General features: G+C 47.5%; 1 protein-coding gene across 6 annotated transcripts in view; it reads right to left on the bottom strand.

Moving 5' to 3' along the window:
- Window positions 1–12,951, bottom strand: part of ALKBH3 (alkB homolog 3, alpha-ketoglutarate dependent dioxygenase) — a 52,704-nt gene that overhangs the window by 34,121 nt on the left and 5,632 nt on the right. For all 6 annotated transcript variants that reach the window (XM_005286749.5, XM_024100425.3, XM_065592789.1 and 3 more), the window contains 3 exons: window positions 12,568–12,602; window positions 9,463–9,510; window positions 6,382–6,485 (listed from right to left, as the gene is read on the bottom strand). In XM_005286749.5, coding sequence (XP_005286806.2) covers window positions 6,382–6,485; window positions 9,463–9,510; window positions 12,568–12,602 — 187 coding nt within the window. The remainder of the gene's footprint in view (window positions 1–6,381; window positions 6,486–9,462; window positions 9,511–12,567; window positions 12,603–12,951) is intronic.

The raw sequence follows: 12,951 nt of genomic DNA, 5'->3' as shown, positions 1-12,951 counted from the left end.
TCTTCGAGTGCTTGCTCATGTCCATTCCATATTAGGTGACTCCAAAGCAGCACCCTTGGAGGTGGGTAGGAGTTCACGGAGGTGTAGATTGCAACACAGCTCTGCTGAACCCAGCATCGTCCCTGGCCTGCTGAGTGATGGCATAATGAGCGGTAAACGTGTGGACAGAGAACCACGTTGTGGCTCTACAGATGTCCTGGATAGGGATGTATGCCAGGAAGGACGCCGAAGATGCCTGCGCTCTCGTCAAGTGGGCTCTGACAACCAGCAGTGGCGGAACCCCCACCAGGTCGTAACAGGTTCTTATGCACAAAGTAATCCAATTGGAAATCCTCTGTGAGGACACTGGACAACCCTTCATCCTATCCGCTGTAGCGATGAAGGGTTGAGTCGATTTTTGGAAAGGCTTGGTATGTTCGAAGTAAAAAGCCAAAGCCCTCCAGATGTCCAGTGCATGAAGACGCCTCTCTTCACTGGTCTTGTGAGGTTTGGGACAGAACACCAGGAGGAAGATGTCCTGGTTTATATGAAAGGTGGAGACCACCTTTGGCAAGTAGGCTGGGTGGCGCCGCAACTGAACCATATCCTTGTAGAAGACTGTGTATGGTGGTTCTGAGGTCAAGACTTTAATTTCCAAGACCCTTCTCGCCGACCACACCGCCACCAGGAACACGACCTTCCATGACAGATGGGAAAGGGACCAGGAACCCAGAAGTTCAAAGGGCGGGCCAGTGAGCCTAGAGAGGACCAAACTAAAATCCCACTGCAAGAAGGGAGCCCGCACCTCGGGAAGAGTCTCTCCAGCCTTCTCAAGAATCTGACCATCATGTCATGGGAAAACACCATCTGTCCTTGGATCGGCGGGTGAAAAGCAGATATGGCCGCAAGATGCACTCTAATGGAAGTGTGCCAGGCCCTGGTTCCTCAAACGGAGCAGTTAGTCCAGGACAGCCTGTATGGAGGAAAGCGAGGGAGAGATGTCCTGTTCGGACATCCAGCGGGAAAACCTCATCCACTTGGCCAGATAAGTCAGTCTAGTTGAGGGCTTCCTACTTTCCAGGAGGACCTGATGGACTCCTTCTGAACAGGTCTACTCCTCCGGGTTCAGCCCTGCAGCATCCACGCCGAGAGACTGGGGTGTAAGAACCGACCGTGGTCCTACGACAGCAGGTCTGGTCAGCTGGGCAGGGGCCAGGGCTCATGAGCATGCGAAACCAATTCTGGCGAGGCCACGCCAGGGTGATCATGATAACCCGTGCCTGGTCTCGCTTGATCTTTGCCAGGGCCCTCCTGATGAATGGAATCGGAGGGAACGCGTACATCAGGCTCCCTGACCATGACAGAAGGAAGGCATTGGAGAGGGCGGCTTTGCTCAGACCCTGTTGAGAACAAAACTGGTGACATTTCCTGTTCTGTTTGGTAGCGAACAGTCCACTTGGGGAGTTCCCCCGCTTTGGAAGATCATGCAGGCTACCTCGGTATGGAGCAACTACTCGTGGTGAGAGGAGAAGTCCCTGCTGAGCTGGTCTGCCAGTGTATTCCTGACGCCAGGAAAGTGACAAGCTTCCAGTTGGATTTCATGACTGATGCAGAAGTCCCACAGATGGAGTGCCTCCTGACAGAGAGCTGACAAGCGTGCTCCCCCTTGTCTGTTGATGTAAAACATCGAGGCTGTGTTGTCTGCCAGGACTCGTACCACCTTGCCCGACAGGTGGGGCAAGAAGACTCTGCACGCCAGCTGGACTGCTCGGAGCTCTTTGACGTTTATGTGTAACCATGCCTCCTCTGGGGACCACATCCCCTGTGTCTGAAGGTTGCCAAGATGTGCCCCCAGCTGAGGCGTCGGACACCAACTCGATGGAGTGAGGAGGGTTGTCAAATGGAACCCCTTTCAGGACTATCTTGTCGGTCCACCATTGCAGCGAGGCAAGTATCGCCTGGGAATGGTAACAATCTTCTCCAGGGGGTCTTGGGACTGGGAATAGACAGTCACCAGCCATTGTTGCAGGGGACACATCCGGAGCCTAGCATGGCAGACCACGTAAGTGCATGCTGTCATGTGGCCCAGCAGGCGCAGACAGACCCTGGCTGTAATCAGAGGGAATGCGGAGACTTCCTCTATGAGGTTCACCATCACGTGGAACCTTTCCAGCGGCAGGAACACCTTGGTGCAGGTAGAGTCGAGGACTGCTCTGATTAACTTCATCCTCTGCACTGGCGCGAACGTCGACTTTTTGTCGTTCACCAGCAGGCTCAGAGAGTGGCACGTGGCTTGAAGCACCGCAACATCCCTTCGGACTTGAGACCCGGAGCCACCCTTGATGAGCCAGTCATTGAGGAACGGGTAGATCTGGATACCCTAGCACCTAAGGTAAGCCGCTACCATCGACATGCACTTGGTAAACACTTTCGGTGCTGTCGCCGGGAGGACTGTAAACCGGTAGTGGTGGGGCCCCACCGTAAACCGGAGGAAGAGTCTGTGTCCTTGAAAGCTCACTATGTGAAAGTATGAGTCCAAGTCGAGGGCGGCATACCAGTCTCCCAGATCCAGAGAGAGGATAATAAAAGCCAGAGAGACCATGTGGAACTTTAGCTTCTGTAGGTACTTTTTGAGGTCTTGCAGGTCCAGGATGGGCCGTAGACCGCCCTTGGCCTTTGGGATTAAAAAGTACCAGGAATAGAACCCCTTGTTCCTGTACTCAAGAGGAACTTGTTCCACCACACCCAGTTGTAGTAACCCCTTTACCTCCTCTGCGAGGGGTCACTGAAGAGCGATGGGGAAGGTGGGTGGGAAGGGGGGACAGAAAGGAACTGGAAGGTATGACCCCATTCCACTGTGTTGAGGACCCAGCAGTCTGAAGTTATAGCAGTCCAAGCTGGAAGGAAAGGGGAAAGGTGGTCGGAGAACACTGGGAAAGATGGATCCAGGGAATAGTCTGGTAGGTCGCCCCCGGGCGCATGCTCAAAACAACTGTTTGGCTCCCTGCTTATTACAGGTCGAGCTCGACTGGGCAGAGGGTGGTGGCAGGTGGCTCAGGCGGCGCTTGTAACCCTTGGCTCATTTATGGGGCTGGTCCTGTCGAGGCTGACTCCCCCGGCCCTGCTGTGGTTTGAACTGCTTACGCGCTGGGGCTGGGGTGTAGAGAGCCAGGGTTTTTAGGGTGGTGCGGGAGTCCTTGAGGCCATGCAATTTGCTGTCCGTTTGCTCTGCAAATAGGGCCCTGCCGTCGAAGGGCAGGTCCTGCAATAACTGCTGGGTCTTGGGGGACAACCCAGAGAGAAGCAGCCAAAAGACTCGCTGCATGGAGATAGCAGAAGCCATGGTGTGGGCAGCAGCATCAGATGCTGCCTGGAGGGCTGCCCTGGCTGCAGTTGTGCCCTCATTGATGATTGCTTGGAACTCCTTCTTGAAAGTGTCGGGGAGCAACCCTTCGAACTTGGCCATGACTTGCCATATATTGAAGTCATATCGGCCAGGGAGGGCTTGGTGGTTGGCTACTCTCAGCTGAAGCCTGGAAGACAAATAAACTTTACATCCGAAAAGATCCATCCTCCTTGAGTCTTTATTTTTGGGGGTTATCCCTGCCTCTCCTTGTGGTTAACTGCCTCAACCACAAGGGAACTGGGGGCAGAGTGGGAATATAAGTACTCATGCCCTTTGGTTGGCACAAAGTACTTATGTTTGTCCCTTTTAAAGATGGGGTCAGGGAAGTGGGGGTCTGCCACAGGGCATTAGTGATTTTGGAGATCCCTTAATGAAGGGGTAGGGCCACCCTGGCGGGATCCGAGGACATCAAACGGAAGAGTCCTCGGGCTCTCTAATTCCTCTGCCTGAAGCCCCAGGTGAGAAGTGACCCTCTTCAAAAGTTCCTGGTGAGCCCTAGCGTCATCCTGAGGAACTGGGCGAGGGGGCCCAGTCTGGCGCCGATGAGGACGATGCCGGTGCCACAGGAACTTCCATGTCCATTGGTGGTCCAGCAGCTTGCTCCCCTGGGTCCTCCTGAACCTGCAGGGTCTTACCCCTGAAACCTTGAGCACCGGAAGGGGATGGGATTCTGAAGCTCCCGGCCTCTCTGAGGCTCCCGACACTGATTGGGCAGCCTGGGTGAACCCCCAGGGGTTCCACGGGTACCATAGCACCGGCCACTGCTCTTGGGGCCATGGGGCAGGTTTTGGTGCTGATAGTGTAGTCGGCACCATTGATACTGGGGCTTGTCGTGCAGTCAGAGAACTTTGCTCCGAGATGGAGCTACCAGCCGAGTGGTCAATACTGGTTGACCAAGATTGGCTGAGTGGTGGCTCTTGTCCAACTGGTGCTGGTCGCTGCGGCCTGAAGCTGACCTGTCCAAACGAGACTGTCTTGGTCAGGCTCTCGGGGACCAATGGCGTTCGGTGGATCTGCATCGGATACCCAGTGATCCACGCCTCACACTACTCGACCAGTACCGGGATGCCAAATGGGACCAGGAGCTACTAGGGGCCAGTTGCTGGGAGATCATCCTGAGTAGGGCAATCTCCTTCTTGGAGACGGGAGGAGACGGCCCGGCGATTGGCGGTCTCTGGTGTCCGATTGGTCCCAGGATTGGTACTGGGTCCTTGGAGACGGTCGGGGCTGGTCCTGGAGTTCTTGCCGGGTAGCACGTGCCTTAGAGGGTCTGTGCCATTCCACTGGTGAGGTGTGCCTTGAGTCCCTCAATCGGTGCCCCCGGTGCGGGGACCAAAGAGGGCTCCGCTGAGCCTGCCTCTCCCATCCTGAGGCATGACAGCTTCAGGCGGGCGAGTGATGGCGGGCTGTCCCTCTCGATGGGGAATGGTGCCGCTGAGGCAGGGACACACATATAGGTCCCAATGCGGGTTTTCCCTGAGACTGGGGTACTGCTGGAGCCGGTGTGGGTGGCACCGGGAGGGTCAGGATCTCCTGAGCCACTGAAGGGCTTCGGGCGTCAACAGAACCTGAAGCTGGCCTGGGCCTGCACTGCTATCCGGAGTTGCAGGCCAAGTATGGGATGGGCTGCACCGTTCAACCTGAGGCCCAAGTTCCCAATGGGGGTGTTGAACTGCCCGACACAGGTCATGGCTCGCCCCCCAGCCCTCTCCAGTGCCTACTCCATCAGGAGCGCTTTCAGACGGATACCATGCTCCTTCTTCATCCTAGGTTTGAAGGATTTAGATACAGCACTTGTCACTTATGTGCCCTTCACCTAAGCACCTTAGGCAGCTGGTATGTGGATCACTGATGGGCGTAGGCTGTTTGCAGCGATCGCAGGGCTTAAAGCCAGGGAACCGGGGCATGCCCCATCTCCTGGCTGAGTCCCATTCAGGACTAACGAAGAGTTGAGAACTACGACTAAGGGTAACTAAGAACTACTAACTATATACAACTATATTACAAGTTTTCAAATTTTGCAAGAACTGAGAATGAAAAAATGCTAGCCAAAGCAGCAGAAGTTCCAGCACTGTCAGTGGCAGCAAGAAGGAACTTAGGGTAGGGGGAGCTAGCAGCGCCCCTTATATCGCGCCATGCGGGCACCACTCCAGAGGGCACCAGAGCCGGTCCCCTACGGATATTGCTGAGTGAAAAACTTCCGGCACTGGTACATGTGGCGAGCATACACACCTAATATGGAATGGACATGAACAAGCATTCAAAAAAGAAATGCAGACTTTGAACAGGTTTGTTCAGGACCAATGGCTTGCTTGGCAGGACTAGGACAAGCGTTCTCTGGGCCTGTTCTATATCAGTTAGATAACATTGTAACCTTATGCCCAGTGCTGAGTAACAGCGGCTAAGAAATAGCACAGGTGCCTCCCAGTGAACACAACTGGAATAGCAGGCATTTCACATGCTTACTGCACATATAAGTGTGTCTGAGTCTAAAGTAAGGCTGTGTTCTTCAGTCTAACAAATTGCAACCAACATGCTTTACATAATTAAATAAAATAGAATAAAAGCAGAAAAAGAAAATGATATAGGCATAGACAAGGGAGAAGAGAATTATTTATGCTGAGATTTTAAATGAGAGATGATATATGGAGAGAAAGAGAAAAAAGCAGGGACTGCAGAGAAGACTCTAGCAACATCAGTGGTGAGAATGTTTGAAGGGACAGAGCAGAGCAATTCTAGGAGGGGAATTTTCACTTTGATCTGGAATTAATGGGGCATCACAGAGTTGTTTGAGGATAGGATGATGTGGACATGCCTCTTTAGATATGTAAAAACCGAGCCGCAGCAGCACCCTCTACACCCCTGAGTGTGGAAAACTGAGACTCAGGAGGGAACAGACAAGAGAGTTCTAATAGTCACGGTGATAGGAAATGAAAGCAAGAGTAAGGATTTTGACATAGGAGTCAAGGCAATTACATTAAGTACTGCACATTTACCCTGCCTGAGGTGAGTTCTCTGCCTCCAGGGGATCTCTTGGAGCAGTTGTTCAAACATCCAGTCTGCTTGTTTTGAGTCAATGAAGCCAGGAATCAAATGAACCCTATTGCAGAAAAGTTACAGATTGAAGAGAGGAAGCAGGAAACGTACACTGTGCATATACCTGGTTTTTATTAAATACACCTCTACCCTGATATAACGCTGTCCTGAGGAGCCAAAAAAAAATCTTTCTGCGTTATAGGTGAAACCGCGTTATATCGAACTTGCTTTGATCCGCTCGAGTGCACGGTTTCCCTCCCCCCCCCCCCCCCCCGTAGCGCTGCTTTACCGCGTTATACACAAATTCATGTTATATCAGGTCACGTTATATCGGGGTAGAGGTGTAAATGTTTTTCAAGTTTTTAGATGGAGCCAAAATGAAAACCTTCAAGTGTATACAGTGCCTCTTCATGCCCCACACATTTTTGTATTATCGATAGGCAGAAAAATCTGGGAAGTATTACTGCTAACTCTGAAGCAAATAAAACAGGGGAAACTAAAAGCACTTTAGCTAGCTGAATACATGAGATTAGCAGCTTTTGTTTTAAAATGTATTGAAGCAGTAACATTTTAGGCCTTAATCAGGCAAAATGCTTAAACTCATGTGGCTTAAAGTTAAGCATGTGCTTAAGTGTTTTACTAAACTAGTGCCTTAAATTCCACAAGACTGTTCTCTGTTCATATTTTCATTATTTTAAAGCAAGTCAAATTTCATACCTAAAATTTTTCAGCATTGATTCTTTAACCATACAATATAGCCACCGTGCATTCATTTGTCAGCAGAAAATAGGAGTGACGTTACCTATCTGGCTTCCCTATTAGGTCACATGATATCACAGCTTTGGCCAGGAAAAGGATATACATGAATGAAAAGTAGAACTAGACAGATAACCCTAATATAAGTAAAGAAGAGAGAATAGCTGTCTTTGCTCCACCTCTGGCAGGTCAGATAATAAATAATATTCAGAAATCAGTTTAGAGGCATAGAGTATTACTGTCCTAGTTCACCTAAATCTCGGTCTAATCAGAAAAGAGACTAGAACCCTAACAAGGAGTGGGCAGGCAGGAGCCAGGAGGCGGAGCCTCCCAGGGATGCTTTAGAAGCTAGACATCAAGAATTAGGAGGATCTAAAGTCAGTGTCTGCAGTTATAACCCACATTTTCCGCAATGGAATAACAAACAGGTAGAATTGTGACCCTTGTTTCTTTCAGTACTTTTGTTGCACAACACCGGAAAAGCATAAGCCAAGAGAATTGCATCCACACACAAACACATCTGTGATGATGATGATTCCTGCTAGTCACAGACAAACAAGAATGACTAGCTAACCAAAGAGGCTCTGAGAGATTTGTTGAATTCTTCCATGTAGAGAATCTAGAAGGTAGCATCAGGACTGTTCTCATGGCTTTTGCAGGCATTTCTGGACTGGCAGCAAGCTTGGCCTATGTGATACAACGAGTCATGAAGTGCCTTGGTCTTGTTCTGGACTACCTACAAGTTTTTTATTGGCAAGATGGCTGTGTATGGAATGCGTTTCATTTCCTTAGCACAGAGTTGTGATCACAGATCACTAGCAATGTGGACTTCTGTTTTGGATTAGAAGTACTAAAAAGTATTTTCTGCAAATAAGCACATACTGCTACCAGATATACCAGTTTCAAGTGGAACTGTTGCTGAAATATACTTACATTCCATCAACAATAAAAAGGGGTAGTCATCTTGAAGGATGAGAAGCCTGAACTCCTTGCTATAGCTAGTCAACTACTAGCAGCCTGTTAAAAAGCTGGATCCTGTTGTACCAAGGCTCCTAAGGCCATTAGTAGAGCCCTACATGGATACAAAATTTGTATCTACATCTGATACGCGTTCCACAAAAATGATCGGTGGATATAAAGCGGATATTCACAGATTTGCAAGGCTCTAGCCATTAGTATGCCCCTCTGTTACACTGCTGTGACTCCCAGGAACACATGCAGTTACAGAGATAGGGAGTGCAGTTGTAAGTATGTACACATTTACAGGGGGTGTGGAGGCTGTACAGAGAATTTTGTAAATGTCTATAAAACTGTATAATATATACATTTTTACAGAGATTCTCTCTTTGAGAAAGTTGACTTGAGAGATTCCAAAATCACTTTATTGAAATATTATGCTTCAGCCCAGAATCCTAAAACGTTCTTTTTAGCTGATACACAGAATAAAGTCTCAATACCAGATTGGCTAATCTACTGGACGTTAATTCCCTGGAAATGCCCATTATTTAAGCAGCAACACAGGTCATTTACACATGAAATGAACAGAGAGAGAGGTTAAACCTTTCCCAGGTATCTTCCTTTAGATTAGCAAAGACTGCAGGCTGGGCTGTTTCCTTGGGACTAACGACCAGCTGAGGATAATAGGTATCTTGGACCATAATACTATGAACTGGCCTTTACTGGTCAGGACATGCTCTGGGCCTACTCTGTTACTGCTAAATTATCCTTCCTGACTGACAAAGTGATGTGTCTCTTCTTAGTTTGTATTTGATAATTACCAGGTCAGAGAGAAGTGCTAGCCCAGTAATGGGAAGATATCAGGAACAGGATGTTAGGTGATGCAGAGTAACATCAGGGTTGTGATGATTCCAAAATGCTAAAAGGAAAACTACTGTCCCAAGAGTTTATAGTGACCTACACTAGGGTATGGACTAATCAATCAAGGCCACTTTATCTATTCCACTACACCACTGGAAGTTGAACACAATAATAACCTGCATACATTCATTTTCACTCACACCAACAATAGATTCCTAACCTTTTCCATGCTGCTCAGAATTAACCACATTGCTGCAGCCTGATGTACCAGTTATGCCAGAGGCCAGAATCCCCCCTCCAGTGCCATCTTACACATAAAGTGGCATGGGAGAAACAACATCCCTACCAGAGCCATCCTCTGCATCACCAAAATCCCAGTGGAGATTAGACCTTCGAAAGACTGAATGCCATTACTCAATAGCAACGAAGGTGCTTTAAAAAAAAAAAAAAAAAAAGGATCCACTTACCGAGACACTCCTGTTGGCAACGTGCTGATCTCATACAGGCCCTGTTCACTGAGGACATGGAGAAGAAACAGCCATCAGGTGGATGAAATACAAGAAACAGATAATACATATGGATAACTATGCATGGTCCAGTCACGTACAAACCTGGGTTAAGGAAAGTGGTCTAAGGACAGTGCAACATACTACCATGAAGGAGCAATGAGGCTAGGGAGAAGGAAGCCAGAGTGAGGGCCAGCAGAAACTGGGAGTGCTGTGGAAACAACATGCTCTACCTTCACAGATCACCTCCCATTGCTTGTGGGAGCCTCCCCTCTGGCCAAATACTCACTACAGGGTTTACAGGCTCCAGAGAAAAGTAGAGAGGGATGATGGAGGGGAGCTAAAGGAAAAAGGACCTCACGGCCCTATTCCCCTTCCAAATACATAATATAAACACAAACAATCTGACTCATGCTGAGGAGACCACACTCAGGAACTTCAGTTAGAAGAGTTACCCTCATTTTACCTAGCCCAGCAAAATAAATATGCTGTGGGAAGTGCTACGTGCCACATATAAACCAGGTGGCAGATTTGAAAACGACATTTTAACTGCTGCATGAGGTAAAATAGTTGTTCTATCAGCTACCTGCTGCATTGCTGTGAAGTGCAGATATTGGTCTATAAATGGTCTGCCTGAGCTTGTCTCTCAACTACTTCCATTGTTTCCTTCACTAGCTCCAAACTTCATGCTGTCCCATATGCCTGAACAGCCTACTAACCACCATTACCCACCTCCTCCCCACCCTCAGAGAACTGTAGTAAATGTATGGTACTCTGAAGCATTTCCTCCACATCCATTTGATTTCGCATCCACACCAATCCATATATGATGTTTTGTAATGACTTTATTAATAAACAAGACTCTGCACTTATACATCACTTCTGTCGAAGAATCTAAAAGCGTCGATAATTAATTATGCTGCCTGTGAGGTACATATCATCATCCTCATTTTACAAAGGAGAAAATGAAGTACAGAGAGTTAAAGCGACTTGCCCAAGGCTACAGAGCACGTCAGTGGTAGAACAAGCAATATAATTCACCTCTCCTGATTCAGTCTTCTGCTCTATCAACTACATCACACTCTTGCTTTAGAATGTACGTTCTTTGGAGCAGGAATTCTGATCTGTGCTGCACAATTATTTACTGTACAGCACTGTGCACATCTGCATGCCCACAGAGGCTAACTTATATAATGGTGAGAAAAGTGATATTTAATGAACCGTGTATTGCACATCATGAGGTGTTTATGAGGATTGCAGAAGCAGTAATCCTGAAAGACCTGTATAATAATGTACAGCGACTTAGCGAAGAAAAGGGCATTACATGAACTCTATCCTGCTTGCCAGATTTTCATAATGGCAGCTGGGGTCTTCCCCCACCCTGATCCCCCTTAAACAGAAGTAGAACAACTGAAAAGGGCCAGTGGGCCTTTAATGAATTTCTTAAGTTATCTGGATACAGCTGTACTTTCTTTCCTTTCTGTTATTATTCTATCACTCACTCTGAAATGGAAACTGTGAAGCTTTAATAAACAGACTGAAAGGTCAGCTACTTTCACAGCTTCTCTAAGTGCCTCTAGTGAAATGCTATTTAGTAACATCCTAGAGCAATGATTTCTCAGTGAATCAGGACAGAAAACTCTCTGCACGTCCCATAACAAGAGTACATTAAATGGAACTATTTCCGCAACCACACCAGTGCTGGGCACGTGGGTGTTTCACCTGGATTAGTTTTCTGTAACCAATAGCTATCTAGTCTACTACTTGAATTACAGATGTAAAATTCCAAAAAGAAAAATATTTACAATTTTTGAAAGAAATAATAAATGACTGGTACAGTATATTAAGAGTTAGCTCTACAACCCAACTCTGAGGAACTGCCCATTAAGGAAACTCCTCTGACCCCAAACAAATCTCCATTCCAAAATCTGTAATTTAATGATTGGATGACACATGCAGACACATGAGGAATACGCGTATCCTGGGAATGAGCTCTCCATGTCACACTGGAAGATCATCAATGGCCTGAAGCACTTGAATACACAGCCCCACTATCAGTCTGACGGTGACACCTACGAACAGCTACAATTCTTCAGCCCTCATGGTAAAAAGTGTTTGATCTGCCATCCCTGATATTTGCACTAAACATGGGACAGATGTAGCCTGGAATTTTGACTGCATCTGGATCTGCCCTTACATCAAGAAGTTTGGGATTTCAAGTGTAACTTCCAAAACAGTTTATATTAGGGATCATTCCAGATAAATATGTTAACAAAGGAGAATTGATAATACATACACACACAGCAACCTAACTTTGTTGGGAAGGAAAAACAGGTTTTAAATCTAGGGACCTTCATCATCACCATTATTGCACTGACCAAAGTGTTAAAAATATACCTAAAACAGTTTACTTGATTCTGCTCCTGTTCTGAATAGAAAAGAAGAAAAATTCTTCAGTGTGGAGACCCTCCCTGCCCCGAACACACACTAGTTTTGGATTACAAACCTCCAAATACACCCAACCTAACACCTTATCCCCACATGTTACAAACCCGAAGCATAGAAACAACGTTGTCATGGCTAGGGTGACCAGACAGCACGTGTGAAAAATCGGGACGGGGGTGGGGGGTAATAGGAGTCTATATAAGAAAAAGACCCAAAAATCGGGACTGTCCCTATAAAATCGGGACATCTGGTCACCCTAGTCATGGCACAAGAATAAAGAGGATGGGAGAAAGCTGTGTGTGTTGATCCTACCACCTTTGCACAGATCCAAAACCATTATGTATAATTGACCAATTTATTACAAAGCCCCACTGGTCTTTCCTACTGGTTTGTACAAACCCAACAAAACAATTAAAACAAGTGAAAAAAGATTTGGACTTTACTGAATATAAAATCGGTTTGGGATCAAAGAGTTGAGTCTGGACCTCATATTTTGTACTGAAAATTCTTTCCACAGGTATAGCAATTCGAAATGCAGAAGACCCATCTAGCCCATCCCACCATGGGCTGGGGGAGGAGAAAGTAACACAGTGAGGGTAGTGAAGCCAGCATTATACTCACTCTATCACTCTTGGCCCTGGAGCTTTGCGTTCCACCTGGCAGGCAACAAGAAAGCCAGATAAGTACACCAATGGGCTGACATGCCTCAGCTATACAGGGCTGAACTCCTAGCCCTGTGGTGATTGTGTAGATACCAAAACTTCACAGGGGCTCTGATCCTAGTCCCAGCCCCACCTCCAGTAGAATGGATTTGGGATTTCAACACCTGCCTGCCCCTCAGTACTGAAATGCTAATCAACACACACATATATTCTCTGGCAGTTTTGGAATGGTGACAGTATCACACTGAAACACCCACCAGCAGCTAGTACTTCTTTGGAATCACCTGCTAATTACAGCAAGTATGGCTAGCTAGAGGAGAACTGGTTTGCTCATATAGCTGCT

The sequence above is a fragment of the Chrysemys picta genome, chromosome 4 (genome assembly GCF_011386835.1).
Source record: "Chrysemys picta bellii isolate R12L10 chromosome 4, ASM1138683v2, whole genome shotgun sequence".
NCBI lineage: Eukaryota > Metazoa > Chordata > Testudines > Emydidae > Chrysemys > Chrysemys picta.
This window is presented reverse-complemented; position numbering and strand designations above follow the sequence as displayed.